Source organism: Oncorhynchus mykiss, chromosome 9 (assembly GCF_013265735.2).
Source record: "Oncorhynchus mykiss isolate Arlee chromosome 9, USDA_OmykA_1.1, whole genome shotgun sequence".
Taxonomy (NCBI): Eukaryota; Metazoa; Chordata; class Actinopteri; order Salmoniformes; family Salmonidae; genus Oncorhynchus; species Oncorhynchus mykiss.
The window spans coordinates 19,392,004-19,408,380 of NC_048573.1; the positions used below are offsets into that span (position 1 = coordinate 19,392,004).

Consider the following 16,377-nt stretch of genomic DNA (forward strand, 5'->3'; position numbering starts at 1 on the left):
TGAGCCAGGCCTAATCGCCCAACATCAGTGAACAACCGCATGAATGCTCTTGTGGCACGTTTCTCATATTGGCTGGGTTCCTTTGTGTGGTGGACCATTCTTGATACACACAGGAAACTGTTGAGCATGAAACACCCAGAAGCATTGCAGTTGTTGACACAAACCGGTGTGCCTGGCACCTACTACCATACCCTGTTCAAAGGCTCTTAAGTATTTTGTCTTGCCCATTCACCCTCTGAATCACACATTCCATGTCTCAATTGTTTCAAGGCGTAAGAATCCTTCTTTAACCTGTCTCATTCCCTTCATCTACTCTGATTGAAGTGGATTTAACAAGTGATATCAATAAGGAATCATAGCTTTCACCTGGTCAGTCTATGTTATGGAAAGAGCAATTTTATGGTTTCAGATGGTGATGTTGATCCACAGATGAGAATCCTGGTCCTTCTCTCCATCATAGGAACTGGAATTCTCCTCTTCTGTCCTACCATCTTCATCATCATCTACACCAATAGTAAATAGATAAAGCTAAGACCAGTGTCAATAGACTAGAGATGGGTTTTGGAATAAAGTTGGAGATATTGTATCATCGCTATGCATTACAAATTATGATAAATTGAGATTGCTTTGTTGCTCGTATTGCATTTGAAAAATATTAGCCTGCAACTTTTAATTCAATTGAGCATCATCATGCTTCCTTCTACTGTATGTCTTAATTGATTGAACCGAAATCCCTGTGTACTGAATGTGCCTTCTTTTTGCATTAATAAATATCTATTTAATCAACAGATACAGACTAAAATAGGCTTCTTCCATCTCTTAGTTTCTGTACATAAAGTATGTTTGTTTGTGCAGAGGGCTGCTGCAGAGACAACCTACTGTTACCATGCTAAAGTCACCTATGCATCATGCACTCAGTGAGCTGTTCACAGGTACCTGCACACTTTGGTCTGCTGTGAGCTCTTTGCTTTCGATAGGCCTGGTTGGCCTTTCACTCACTATGTGGTTTCAGCAGAATGTCTATGTGGTGTCAGTGTGTTTTCTCTCATGCTTGCATTGTTGATCATGACCATGACAATTAGAAACACAGTCTACTGACATACTGCATGCTATTATTTTAAACCCATTTTACTGATGGACATTTATATTTCTCTTTCCACAGTGAAACCTCAGGATTGGACATCTTTGTCCAGATAGTGCTTTCAAACAACACCATGTTTACAAAAAAAATGACATCATCATCAAGACAATATGTGTGATTCACCAAACCTGCACAAAATATTATATAAAGTAAGCATTGGTCCACTTTAAACATTGATTATATGAGTGATTTTCAGATATGCAAACCATGGTGGGCTGAATAAGGCATTTACAAAAATGACGCACACGTCCAGTCCGACCAATCACCAATAAGCCCATTGTAGAAGTGTTCTGTACATACAGTATGTCTGTATGAATGTTTGTCCAGAGGGTTTCTGCAGAGACAACCTACTGTTACCATGTTGAACCCACCCACACATCATGCACTCAGTGAGCTGTTCACAGGTACCTGAACACTTTGGTCTGCTGAGAGCTCAAGACGAGGCAATCTCTACACTTAGGACAGGCCTGCTGAACTTCTACACATCCTGTGGTTTTCAGCAGGATGTCTATGTGGTGTCAGTCAGTTACTCTCTTCAGTTGTTGTTCTCCCCCATCACAATTAGAAACACAGACCCACTGACATACTGCATGACATGTAGACTAACACAGTATCTTATCACTTACAAGATCATAGGTTTTATCAAATCTTGAATTGTAATCATTAATTTACAGAGTGTAGAGTAGAAGGTGTATCCAGACTACAGCCAAGAGCCCTACCCACCCAGGAACACCTCTGACCCCTACTAAACTCTAAGGTGTTACACTTAATGTTACTGTGAAATAGTGAAAGTAAGACTGACATAAAATAGACTTGCTTCATCCTGTAGGTGTTACCCCCTTATAGACTCATGATGCTCCACTCCTATTCATCCTGTACATACAGTATCAAGTCATGTTCTATGAATAACAGTCCTCCTATAGGTCATCAGGAGAACTGTAACTGCTGCAAGTGATGGAACCAAAGATATCTAAGGCACACAACTGATGTTGATACCAAGAGCATACATGTAATGTATGCTTAAAAAGTACAAAAGTGCAAACTACTATTTAAAAAACAACAACAACCTTTGATGGTAAATCAGGTGTTAAATCAATCAATCAAATGAATTTATAAAGCCCTTTTTACATCAGCCGATGTCACAAAGTGCTGTACAGAAAACGATGATTGCCAGAAAAGAAAAATGGTTTTTGGATGATATTTGAATTGTTCAGGCTATCCAGATGAGAGTATTAGACAGCTTTCATCCAGCCATGTGTTGCAAATGACCAGAATTGGTCCACTTTTAGCATTGATTATATATAGTAAGTGATTCTCAGTTAACCTGTGAAGACCACGGTGGGCTGTATAAGGCATCAACAAAAATGATGCGTACAGTTCAACCAATCACCGAATTGCCCACTGTTGAAATGTTGTTTACATGGGTAGACTGCTTCCACTCCAGACACAGTTAGTAAAGAGGATGACAACCTAATAGATGATCAATTCAATGTCAATTCAATTTTCATTTCAAATTCAATTCAATTTAAAAGGCTTTATTGGCGAAGCAAGTGCCAACGTAAGTGCCAAAGCAAGTGAAATAGATAATAAACAAAAGTGATATAAACAATAAAAACATCCCTTTTTTTTGTGGCAACAGGTCACAAATATTGCTGCTGTGATGGCACACTGTGGTATTTCGCCCAAAATATATGGGAGTTTATCAAAATTGAGTTTATCAATATGTTTCTCTAATATGGTCATACATTTGGCAGGAGGATAGGAAGTGCAGCTCAGTGTCCACCTCATTTTGTGGGCAGTGTGAACATAGTCTGTCTTCTCTTGAGGGCCAGGTCTGCCTTAATTTCTCAATAGCAGGGCTATGCTCACCGATTCTGTACATAGTCAAAGATTTACTTCATTTTGGGTCAGTTAAGGTGTTATCTCATGATTTGTTTTGGTCTAATTGTGTTGCTGTCCTGGGGCTCTTTGGGGTCTGTTTGTGTTAGGGACCAGGACCAGCTTTCTTAGAGGGCTCTTCTCTCTAGGGGATGGCTTTGTTATGGAAGGTTTGGGAATTCCTTCCTTTTTGGTGGTTGTAGAATTTAACTTCTCTTGTCTGGATTTTGATAGTTAGCGGGTATCGGCCTAATTCTGCTCTGTATGCATTATTTGGTGTTTTACATTGTACACAGAGGATATTTTTGCAGAATTCTGTGTGCAGAGTCTCAATTTGAATTTTGTCCCATTTTGTGTATTCTTGGTTGGTGAGCAGACCCCAGACCTCACAACCATAAAGGGAAAGGGGTTCTATAACTGATTCAAGTGTTTTTAGCCAGATCCTAAATGGTATGTCAAATGTTATGCTCCTATTGATGGCATAGAAGGCCCTTCTTGCCTTGTGTCTCAGTTCGTTCACAGCTTTGTGGAAGTTACCTGTGGCGCTGATGTTTAGGCCGAGGTATGTATAGTTTTTTGTGTGCTCTCTGTGTGCTCTAGGGCAACGGTGTCTAGATGGATCATCACACTCTGCCTGATATTTCAACTTCTCGGGAGATGGGTAGGTCCAACTTGTATTTTTAAGTGCTTATAGGGGGTACACACTAAATTTGTAGACACCCAGGAACTTTAACGGTACCAAGCTGGACATCAAGGGTAGGTGAAATGTCTTACATGTCTGTTTATATCCATTGTTTAATCTACTGTGTCAAACTGTACACAGTTGTAGTTATTTACATCACATTAGAAAACGTCCAATCATTTTCCGGGACAATGGCGCAGACCCTCTTCTCTTGGTGTACTGCCTGAGCTCAGCATTGGGTCTCTTGTTTACCCTGATCATTGTCCTTGGTAGCATCATGTACAAGATGAGCAAGAGAAAGTGTCTGCAGTGTAGAGGTAAGTATAGTCCATACCAAATAAATTAATGATGTATGTAGCAGGTAAAGTCCTTCTGTCACGACTTCCGCCGAAGTCCTTGTTCGGGTACCACCGATCCATGTTTCAGTTTCGTTTTGTTTTGTCTGTATTAATCACACCTGGTTTCAATTCCCATATCATGTTCCTTATTTAACCCTCTGGCATACATTTCTGTTCTGTCTGTGATTGTTGGTGTCTTAGTGGTTGTTGTAGGTGTTAGTTTGTATGTATTTTCCTATTTGGAATCTTGTTTGACTTTTGTGAGTAAACTCCGTGTGTTGCTCAAACCTGTGTCCTGTGCCTGACTCTGCTACATCTCTGCACCCAATCGCTGACACCTTCATAGAAGTTGCTCTTCTTTGATATCACCAGATGTGTCTGTTATGGAAGATGGAGTTGTATCTTTTTTTTAATCTATGTTTCTTTTCAGGACCCGTCTCTCAGACAAGAGGTCCAGCAGTCTCCTCTTCAGATCCAGGGGTAAGCAGAATTCCTGATGTTGTATTACCATAAAAAGAAGAGTGAAAGGGGTTACAATAAAATCATTTTATAATTGTTCTTCACAGGCCCAAGATGCAGACAGTTTCCATGACGTATTCTGAAACTGAGCAACAAGAAGAACAGGTCTGTAGGACAGAGAAGCAACATGTAGGAAGAGACGGTGTACTCTGGGAACAGACTGTAGAACTGGATGAATGACACAGCCTTACTTGTTAACTTTATTCACTGTAACTGTAATGAATAAGGTGCATTGTTTCTCCGCAAAACTCATTTGACAATGACTACCTTGTGATAAGATAAATAAAACATTTAACAATAATCAAGACAAAGGAAGTTGAAGGTATTTATTTGGGCCATACTCAGCCATAATCAGAAAATAAGACACAGTAGTACGGCTTTAAATTAGTAAACAAGAAGAGGTTTTAAATCTTTTTTATTTTGTCTTTTAGATTGGAATGCTTCTCAGCAAAGCCAGTATGGGAATCGTTATGCCAACTCGTCAGACCAACAGGTTAGCAGAGTTGCTGTATCAAGAGTGAGACTGGATAAGAGTATTAAAGCAAAATATTACAGCATTAGATTTAACCCAGAGTCTGAATTGAGTGAGTCTGTGTTTCATCTCCATGGCTCCACAGTGACGATGATGCCCTGAACTATACTACCCTGATGTTCACTGAAATGAAGAGTACCAAGCCCAGGAGACAGAGGAGAGAACAGAGGAAGAAACCATCTACTCTGGTTGACTCATCAAGACAGGATGTGACATGTAAGGGTCATCCAATCAGCATCATTCTAAGTTATGTTCCACTCTTCCTCTGAACTCAACTTTGATCTTGACTGTTCCAGTGTGAACTGGCTATTATATACATTTCTCATTTGCTGTAGGATGCCTTTGCATGGGCCTAGTTTTGCCTAATATAAATGTAAAATAACTCATTTCCAGAACATAATTGTCCTCCAAATGTGAAAGCTGATACTTGGATGGTTTCATAAGTCTCAAATCCTCAGCAGTAGTGGCTGAGGTTGACTTGTTTTTGTAGAAGTGTGCAACAAAATGTATAGATTTTTCAAATCTTTATTTTGTCAAAAAGGTGCCAAAAACACCAGAGTTCACTTCCTCCTGAAAGCTTTGAATTGCCTTCTACAGACATGAAGTGAGAAATACAATGTATTTCAAAGAGTGTATGTCAAAGAGGACATATGTACCGGTAGTCTCAGCCACCGACCCAACTGATTAAAAAATACAGACAAGTAACTCTGACTGTACATCATTTGAAGGGCTGCTCTAACTATGGTATGCCACAGGACACATGTTAGATTGTAGTTTTTAATCACATGTTTTATGCCTGTTCAGACAGCCAATAATATCATTCAGTTCAGAGTTTCCGCCTACTTCATAATGATTACCCAATGAGTGTCATCATATAAATGGTGCCCAGTTGTCAGACCCACACACTGTACAGTTCAGAAAGGACATTCAAATTATGATTATATATTGGACAATCTTTTTGTTTTATGGCAATTTTGGTAAGCAAGAAATATAAATGTGGATCCTTTTACTTTTTTAACATCAGTCTTTTTGAATCCATTTGAATGACTATGTAGTCTGAATAATGATAATAATGTATAATTCTGTACTATAACTTTGTCTGATTTATTTTGTTTGTTTGCTTCACAGGTTGTGCACTTAACAAGGATGTAATCCAAACAGACCCTGTGATAGTTACACGCCTGGGACAAAGTGTAACTCTCACATGCTTTTGTCAACTTGATTTGCTGATCAGAGTCTCTTGGTTCAAGCAATCTGTTGGACAGAAGCCTCTTCTCATGGCATCATCATATTATCTCTCTAAACATAGTTTGCATTTTACCAAGGACTTTAATGAGACTAAACGTTTAAGTGTGAAGAGAGGAGTTGACAGCTTTAACTTGACCATCTCAAAGACAGAGTCAGGGGACTCAGCTATATACTACTGTGGTGCTATGGAAGCGGGCCAAGTCACATTTGGAGAAGGAACATTTTTAATTGTCAAAGGTAACTTAAATTGCTTCCTAATGTGTGTTCATATAATGCTAAATTAATGAATCTAGCAAAAAAATGGAATGTACACACCATGATCTTACTCACTCTCTTCAGATTCAGGGTCCAACAGCATGTCTGTGCTTCAGCAGCCTTTGTCTGAGTCAGTTCAGCTAGGAGAATCTGTGACTCTGAACTGTACAATACACACTGAGACCTGTGCAGGAGAGTACAGTGTCTATTGGTTTAGACAAGGCTCAGGAGAATCCCGTCCAGGAATCATTTACACCCTTAGAGACAAGAGTGATTGGTGTGAGAAAAGTCCAGAGGCTTGTCCTCCTGAGGCTGGGTCTCCTACACAGAGTTGTGTCTACAACCTCCCCAAGAGGAACCTCAGCCTCTCTGATGCTGGGACTTACTACTGTGCTGTGGCCTCATGTGGGGAGATACTGTTTGGGAACGGGACCAAGCTGGATGTTGAAGGTAAGTTGTGCATAACCAAAATACGGCACTACTACATCAATATCAATATGTAAATCTTTCACCTTTAGTTGATAGTGGATTTCAAATTATTTAACTTTATTAGCTAACGTTCATGCCAAATGCATTGAGAGAAAAAAAAGAATAGAAAATAATTAAGCCTTGCTTTTTAAGTTTCAGACCTGTTGGGTGATAAGAGTAATCTTGTTTTCTTCGTATTTATATCTGGCCTGACAACTGCTGTGATTCTGAGTGTGATTGTCAACATTATCCTCTGTGTGATAATGAAGAGGTCACGATGTGAACACTGTGCAGGTACAGTAAAAGTCTTCATAATAATAGTAACATTAATAATAGTTACAGATCAAAAGAATGGTGAAAGCTCGCCCTTCTTTTACCACATCCCTCTCTGGCCTACTTCATTTTGAAGCAGAAAATATGACATTCACTGTAGTTTGTGTTTTTATTAGTAAACAAGAAAAGGTTTAGAATATATTGAATGTTTTGACATTTGTCTTTTAGCGGGGAGCCCTTTTCAGCAAAGCCACTATGGGAATCCTCATTCCAACACCACAGACCAACAGGTTAGCTGGATCAGTTCCACTGTATCAAGAGTGCGTCTGGATAAGCATAAGAGTACAGCATTAGATTTGACCCAGAGTCTGAACTGAGTGAGTCTGTGTTTCATCCCCACAGCTCCACGGTGACGATGATGGCCTGAACTATGCTGGCCTAAAGTTCACTGACAAGAAGCCCAGGAGACAGAGGAGAGAACAGAGAGAGGAAGAAACCATCTACTCTGGTGTGAGTCATCAAGTCAGGATGTGACAGTCCTCCAATCAGCATCATTTTAAGTTGAGCCCTACTGACCTCCACTTTGAGCTTTACTGTGTCCGTGTGACTTGGCTGTTTTGTACATTCCTCATTTGCTATAAAATGTAATAGTCGGGTCTAGCTGTAGAGACAGTCACTGCATTGGAAAATTCTCCTAATAACGACACAGAATCCCTCAGATGCAGAGCATAAGTGTCCGGCAAGTGTGAAAGATGATTCTAGGATGGTTTCAGAAGTCTCCAATCCACACCAATAGTGGCTGAGGTTGACTGACTGGATCCATTTGTTTTTGTAGAAGTGTACAACAAAATGTATATAACGATTTACAAATGTCTGAACTCTTCCCTTTGATGACAATAGTTGTAACATGGAACTCTGTAACCTGCCTATATGTGTGTGTGACAGTTTAATAAACACTTTCTTTTGTTTCCTATGTTTATTCACTTGCCCAATTCTTACCACTTATCTTGTCTTTGATTTTCTTCCAATTTGACATGAGTGTTTTGTGCAGATCGTTGACAAAAAAGGATGAAAAAATAGAAACCAGTAACTCTGACTTCATACCACTCTTCCCTTTGTGATAGCACTCCTTTGTGATAGCACTCCTTTGTGATAGCGTAAGCATTTTAGAGAGAATAGCATCATTGATTCATCTATGAATACATACTGTATCTGTATGTAAAGTGGGGCATTATTTTGACCTCACTTCTTCTTCAAACAACCAATGGAGCCAACCTAAAAGTTGTGCCTCCTGTGGTGCATGTAGATACATATTTCCGCTGATGCTGTCACCTCACTTTGTCTCTTGACCCTCATCTATGTTACACCAGACCAGAGAGAAGAAGTTGAAAGATGTTCAGGTTGTGTCTAGTCCTGGTTATCATTCCAGTTTAACAACTTAAAATACTATTTGTAAACCAAGGATTCTAATATTTCTTACTCCTGAATCAATGTTTAACCATGTTTCATTCACACACTCAAGGAAACCAAACACTGTACACCACACCCAACCAGGATTTAGGATTAATGTAATTAAAGTAAGTAAATGTTTGTGTTGTCTGAGTAATCTTCTCTGCATTTCATTTATTGTGGACACGGTGGACATTGGCAATCCAAGTCCTCTTCTGAACGTTCATCTTTGAGACAATGTGACTCTGCAATGCTTCTATCTGAACAGAACATCTTATCTGATGGTACAAGATAACTGTAGGAAAGAATCCTCAACTTGTATTTCCAATTCACAAGTATGATGGTGGTGCAATATTTCACAATGAGTTTAAGGATAACCCTCAGGTTCACAGTGCAAAGGTGAAATGGATTTTATCATCTACATACCATCTGATTCCACCACATTTTCTATAGGGGAATGAATGTTAATGATGGAATTCAAAAGAATTCTCATTCTGAAAGGTAGGGTATTGTTTTATTAAGAGTAATGTTGTAAAATATGGCTAATTATTGTAATTGTTGTACAGCAGCCTGTGTCTGAGTCAGTCCAGCCAGGAGACACTGTCCTCAGTGGAAGTTGTGCCCCTGAAATTACATATTGGTTTCCTTACCCTATAAGTAGTCTATGGACAAGATATGACAGCAATCATTGCTTTGGTTTAGTTTACATGGCACTGTTTCTAAATGCTAATATTTTAGCATTTGTGGCACATATCCCGTTCAAGTCATGGGTCCAATATTAGCCTTTTTCACACATAAAGTCCAAATCATTTGAAGGTATCTCAAATAAATTCTGAAGCTCAACAGAGTCACTTATAGATGATAGAACATGATGCACAAAAAAATGCTCAAATCAGTACCTTCTGCAACTTTTTGCACTTTTTTGGATACTATGTCTTGAACATGAGGTAATTATTCACATAATCAGATCACCATAGGAAACAGATTTACTGACATGTAGACTTTCTTGTCAGGTTGGAAATGGGACCAAGCTTGACATCAAAGGTAAGTGATACATTTTGTTAATATACAGTGGGGCAAAAAAGTATTTAGTCAGCCACCAATTGTGCAAGTTCTCTCACTTAAAAAGATAAGAGAGGCCTGTAATTTTCATCATAGGTACACCTCATCTATGACAGACAAAATGAGAAAGAAAAATCCAGAAAATCCCATTGTAGGATTTTTAATGACCACCTACAAACAAGCAAGATTTCTGGCTCTCATAGACCTGTAACTTCTTCTTTAAGAGGCTCCTCTGTCCTCCACTCGTTACCTGTATTGATGGCACCTGTTTGAACTTGTTATCAGTATAAAATACACCTGTCCACAACATCAAAACAGTCACACTTCAAACTCCACTATGGCCAAGACCAAAGAGCTGTCAAAGGACACCAGAAACAAAATTGTAGACCAGCACCAGGCTGGGAAGACCAAATCTACAATAGGTAAGCAGCTTGGTTTGAAGAAATCAACTGTGGGAGAAATTATTAGAAAAGGGAAGACATACAAGACCACTGATAATCTCCCTCGATCTGGGGCTCCACGCAAGATCTAACACCGTGGGGTCAAAATCGATCACAAGAACGGTGAGCAAAAATCCCAGAACCACACGGGTCGACCTAGTGAATGACCTGCAGAGAGCTGGGACCAAAGTAACAAAGCCTACCATCAGTAATACACTACGCCGCCAGGGACTCAAATCCTGCAGTGCCAGACGTGTCCCCCTGCTTAAGCCAGTACATGTCCAGGCCCGTCTGAAGTTTGCTAGAGAGCATTTGGATGATCCAGAAGAAGATTGGGAGAATGTCATATGGTCAGATGAAACCATTAATTTTGTGAAAAGCGATAGGGGCTGACTGGCCATCTAGCATTTTGGTCAAATGCGTGATGGGCTGGTTCGGAGGGCATGGTGTCCGGTCCTCTGGCAGTCTCTATGGGGGTGCCACAGGGTTCAATTCTCGGGCCGACTCTTTTCTCTGTATATATCAATGATGTTGCTCTTGCTGCGGGCGATTCCCTGATCCACCTCTACGGAGACGACACCATTCTGTATACTTCCGGCCCGTCCTTGGACACTGTGCTATCTAACCTCCAAACGAGCTTCAATGCCACACAACACTCCTTCCGTGGCCTCCAACTGCTCTTAAACGCTAGTAAAACCAAATGCAAGCTTTTCAACCGTTCGCTGCCTGCACCCGCACGCCCGACTAGCATCACCACCCTGGATGGTTCAGACCTAGAATATGTGGACATCTATAAGTACCTAGGTGTCTGGCTAGACTGTAAACTCTCCTTCCAGACTCATATCAAACATCTCCATTCTAAAATCAAATCTAGAGTCGGCTTTCTATTCCGCAACAAAGCCTCCTTCACTCACGTCGCCAAACTTACCCTAGTAAAACTGACTATCCTACCGATCCTCGACTTCGGCGATGTCATCTACAAAATAGCTTCCAACACTCTACTCAGCAAACTGGATGCAGTTTATCACAGTGCCATCCGTTTTGTTACTAAAGCACCTTATACCACCCACCACTGCGACCTGTATGTTCTAGTCGGCTGGCCCTCGCTACATATTCGTCGCCAGACCCACTGGCTCCAGGTCATCTACAAATCCATGCTAGGTAAAGCTCCGCCTTATCTCAGTTCACTGGTCACAATGCCAACACCCACCCGTAGCACGCACTCCAGCAGGTGTATCTCACTGATCACCCCTAAAGCCAACACCTCATTTGGCCGCCTTTCGTTCCAGTTCTCTGCTGCCTGTGACTGGAACGAATTGCAAAAATCGCTGAAGTTGGAGACTTTTATCTCCCTCACCAACTTCAAACTTCAATCTGCTATCTGAGCAGCTAACCGATCGCTGCAGCTGTACATAGTCTATCGGTAAATAGCCCACCCAATTTTACCTACCTCTTCCCCATACTGTTTATATTTATTAACTTTTCTGCTCTTTTGCACACCAATATCGCTACCTGTACATGGCCATCTGATCATTTATCACTTCAGTGTTAATCTGCAAAATTTTAATTATTCGCCTACCTCCTCATGCCTTTTGCACACAATGTATATAGACTCTCTTTTTTTTTTATTGTCTTGTTAATTGTTTACTCCATGTGTAACTCTGTGTTGTCTGTTCACACTGCTATGCTTTATCTTGGCCAGGTCGCAGTTGCAAATGAGAACTTGTTCTCAACTAGCCTACCTGGTTAAATAAAGGTGAAATAAAAAATTTATAAATAAATTTAAAAAATTAAGCTCGTTGGGCCTGTCAAAATTCATTCATTATTAAAATTCATTATTTGTGACTTTTTTGCAGAACACAAGTAGTCGTTTTTTGTATTGAGTTCCAGAGACTAGTAAGGCACACAACCTTTTAATTCAAGTTATTGCTCCTCTGTAATGAGTTGTTTTCATTTAGTTGTGTTGATAGCATGCCACTCACACCCACCCCTATACAGTGAACAAGTTCCCAGGTACTCTGCAGTCTTCTGTAATCCCAAGATTACGCTGTGTCTATGCTTTGGTCAGGTGGGCCTGCTGACTTTGTGCACACAGGACACTCCTACCTGCTCTCTGTGTCTCTGTGTTGTTTTCTGCAGGATGTCTATGTGGTGTCACTGTTGTTCTCACTATCTTTACTTGTTGTTCATGTTTCCCCTGAGAGCTTACAGCCACAGCAAAACAGTTATTTATTAAACTGACTATAACATATATTTTGTTATCTGAAATCAGTTACAAACCACAAAGAACTGCTGATGAACCCCCGGTTCCCCTCTTTCCACTGGGATTCTCTGCCTCTAACCCTATTACAGGGGCTGAGTCACTGGCTTTACTGGGGCTCTCTCATGCCGTCCCTGGAGGAGGTGCGTCACCTGAGTGGGTTGAGTCACTGATGTGGTCATCCTGTCTGGGTTGGCGCCCCCCCCCCCCTTAAGTTGTGCCGTGGCGGAGGTCTTTGTGGGCTATACTCAGCCTTGTCTCAGGATGGTAAGTTGGTGGTTGAAGATATCCCTCTAGTGGTGTGGGGGCTGTGCTTTGGCAAAGTGGGTGGGGTTATATCCTTCCTGTTTGGCCCTGTCCGGGGGTGTCCTCGGAGTGGGCCACAGTGTCTCCTGACCCCTCCTGTCTCAGCCTCCAGTATTTATGCTGCAGTAGTTTATGTGTCGGGGGGCTAGGGTCAGTTTGTTATATCTGGAGTACTTCTCCTGTCCTATTCGGTGTCCTGTGTGAATCTAAGTGTGCGTTCTCTAATTCTCTCCTTCTCTCTTTCTCTCTCTCGGAGGACCTGAGCCCTAGGACCATGCCCCAGGACTACCTGGCATGATGACTCCTTGCTGTCCCCAGTCCACCTGGCTGTGCTGCTGCTCCAGTTTCAACTGTTCTGCCTTATTATTATTCGACCATGCTGATCATTTATGAACATTTGAACATCTTGGCCATGTTCTGTTATAATCTCCACCCGGCACAGCCAGAAGAGGACTGGCCATCCCACATATGCTCTCTCTAATTCTCTCTTTCTTTCTCTCTCTCGGAGGACCTGAGCCCTAGGACCATGCCCCAGGAATACCTGACATGATGACTCCTTGCTGTCCCCAGTCCACCTGACTGTGCTGCTGCTCCAGTTTCAACTATTCTGCCTTATTATTATTCGACCATGCTGGTCATTTATGAACATTTGAACATCTTGACCATGTTTTGTTATAATCTCCACCCGCACAGCCAGAAGAGGACTGGCCACCCCACATAGCCTGGTTCCTCTCTAGGTTTCTTCCAAGGTTTTGGCCTTTCTAGGGAGTTTTTCCTAGCCACCGTGCTTCTTCACCTGCATTGCTTGCTGTTTGGGGTTTTAGGCTGGGTTTCTGTACAGCACTTTGAGATATCAGCTGATGTACGAAGGGCTACATAAAATAAATTTGATTGATTGATTGATTGAACCCTATTTGAACTCTGAGTTAAGCATCTCATGTGTGATACAGCACCATCTATTCTAGATCTATGGGCTCAGGGGGAGGGGACAGTGTATGATGATGTCATGGGAGAACTTTCAGTACATTCTCAATCAGACATGTACAGCACAAAAACGTATTAAATGCCCAACAGACCTCCTATGGAACATCAGGAGTACTGTGTTAGGTTCTAATTTCTGGTACAATAATCCAGACAGATTCAAGCTAAATGTATTCACCAAACTATGTGTTTCAGATGCAAAAGCACACATACAGGTCACACAAGCATATCAATGTATACCTTCCGACTAGGTCCCCTTTCGATGACTAGCATGAATCAGTCTCTGTTTTTTTGGCAGGAACTGAGTCTGTTCATCCTATTGATGTTACTGTGTTCCAGCCTGTCGATTCAAGAACCTTCGTACTCCCCAGTGCCATTCACATGTCTTCTTATCAGTTATTGGAAGTACACATTCCTATAGTCTAATGCAGTCCACTAGATAATTCCACTTTTCATACACAAAGAGCTTAAACCTAACATTACTTTCAATCTGTAAGAATATAAAGCTGTATATTCATACAAGGAGAATATAATGACATAAAACAGTAGATATAAGACCATGTTATAGAACAGAAATGAGGATCTATGAGCACACACCCCAGAAAAATGGTTTCTTGTTCAAGCCCTATGGAATCATTCTTGCAATCAGCTTTCATTCTTTACCTCTGCTCAAATATAATGCACATAGGTCATTCCAACTGACCCATAACATGATAATTAATACTGCTAAGCTTATTATACAATTATAATCAGATTAAAACGGGCTCAAGTCAAATAGTTTTTAACAACTGTATCTGCTGCAAATATTATTTGTTTTCTTTCAAATAATTTAATACAATTGGCTTACCTCGACCTGCGTAATGGATGAAAGATAAATCAAGTGCACCTAAAGTAAGTGTGAGAAAACAAATAGTCTACTAACATTAAAAGGCAAGTACATTTCAACATTATTCACACTTAGAGACAATTTGAAAATATCAACACACAACACTTAAGGTCCAGAGTTGAATTTGAGGGTCTAGAATCAAAAGTGTTATTGACATGATGCCTCTTTTCAGGTTAAGAATCCAACAGCAAGAAAGTTGTACAGCAGCCTGTGTCTGAGTCAGTCAAGCCAGGAGACTCTAACACTGAACTATACAATACACACGGAGACCTGTCCAGAAGAACACAGTGTCTATTGGAGAATTCCATCCAGGAATCATTTACACCCATGGAGACAGGAGAGATCAGTGTGAGAAGAGCCCTGATGCTGGGTCTCCTACACAGAGCTGTGTCTACAACCTCCCCAAGAGAAACCTCATTCTCTCTGATGCTGGGTCTCCTACACAGAGCTGTGTCTACAGCCTCCCCAAGAGAAACCTCAGCCTCTCTGATGCTGGGACTTACTACTGTGCTGTGGCCTCATGTGGGGAGATACTGTTCCGGAACATGACTAGGCTGGAGATTAAGGGTACGTGATACATCTTACAGTTTTGTTCATATCTATTGCATAATAAAACTGTATACAGTACTAGTTTTTTAGATCACATAAGAAGATGTGCAATCATCTATACAGTTACCATACTTCAATCATCATCTTTGTTTTCCCAGACAATGGAGTAGACCCTCTTCTCTTGGTGTATTGCCTGGGCGCAGCATTGGATCTCTTGTTTATCCTGATAATTTTTTAAAGGTGATTACCTGCCTACGTACCATAGATCGCAAGCCCATGATAAGTCAATAGGGCAAACTGGCTAGCTACTACTGTTAGCTAACCAGATAGCCACGAGGAACTTTTAGATAGCTACCCACATATAATTGAAATCTACCTAGAATAATATTCATTTTAGGTCATTTTTCCCTGCTAAACTATCTGGTTAGCTACATTATTATCATGTACATATAGCTAACTGATAGTTATGAAGTAAAATGTTTGCTTTGTGAATATCTTGTTTTTTCTGTATTGCCATTGTCCTGGCTGGAAGATGATTTAGTGAATTTAGTGAAGTCCCAAGGCCATACTAATTCAATAAAAAAAAAGGGCTAACTGGATAGCTAGCTAGCCACAAAGAATTGGTCGCTACCCACAAACAATTTACATCTACCTTGTATAACAGTAGTCTTAGGTCATTTTTGCCTGTTTAACTATCTGGCTAGATAGATTATTACGATTCACACATGTAGTTGATAATCATGAAGTAAAACGTTTGCTTTGTGTATATGTTGCTTTATTCTATTGTTGCCATTGTCATGGCTGGAAGAAGGTTCAATGAAGGGGGGGGGGGGGGGGGGTGCAGCGTGAGGTAATACAGTAGGGGGAGTGCGAGTGCTTCTCAAATGTAATGTTTTATGCATTCTCCACACTCTCTTCCTCAGAAGAACGTACTCAAGAGAACGTCGTCGGAGAATGCACTTGGAGCATGAGAGCGTGGAGCACGGTTGTATGCATATTGAGAAACCCTATGCCTACCAGTTGAACCAATCACCTTATACCCTAACGTTGAAGTGTTGCACAAACGGGTAAACTTCTTCCACACATGATAATCTCTTCAAAGATGATGTC

At 40.8% G+C, this 16,377-nt stretch overlaps 1 protein-coding gene across 5 annotated transcripts in view; it reads left to right on the forward strand.

Annotated features, from left to right (window-relative positions):
* Window positions 1–3,963: 3,963 nt before the first annotated feature.
* LOC110531683 overlaps window positions 3,964–16,377 on the forward strand; it is a 47,185-nt gene continuing 34,771 nt past the window's right edge. The window contains exons 1-10 of one of the 5 annotated variants that reach the window (XR_005053201.1): window positions 3,964–4,018; window positions 4,470–4,519; window positions 4,607–4,663; window positions 4,990–5,051; window positions 5,176–5,306; window positions 6,219–6,575; window positions 6,678–7,043; window positions 7,331–7,355; window positions 7,563–7,624; window positions 7,737–7,902. Coding sequence is in view for 4 of the 5 variants with exons in the window: in XM_036987519.1 (XP_036843414.1) it covers window positions 3,979–4,018; window positions 4,470–4,519; window positions 4,607–4,663; window positions 4,990–5,051; window positions 5,176–5,306; window positions 6,219–6,575; window positions 6,678–7,043; window positions 7,215–7,355; window positions 7,563–7,624; window positions 7,737–7,868 (1,398 nt within the window). In the remaining variant the exon portion in view is untranslated. Of the gene's footprint in view, window positions 4,019–4,222; window positions 4,300–4,469; window positions 4,520–4,606; window positions 4,664–4,989; window positions 5,052–5,175; window positions 5,307–6,218; window positions 6,576–6,677; window positions 7,044–7,214; window positions 7,356–7,562; window positions 7,625–7,736; window positions 8,303–16,377 lie in introns of those variants that run through there. The other 4 variants (XM_036987519.1, XM_036987521.1, XM_036987522.1 and 1 more) reach the window with 4 other exon arrangements.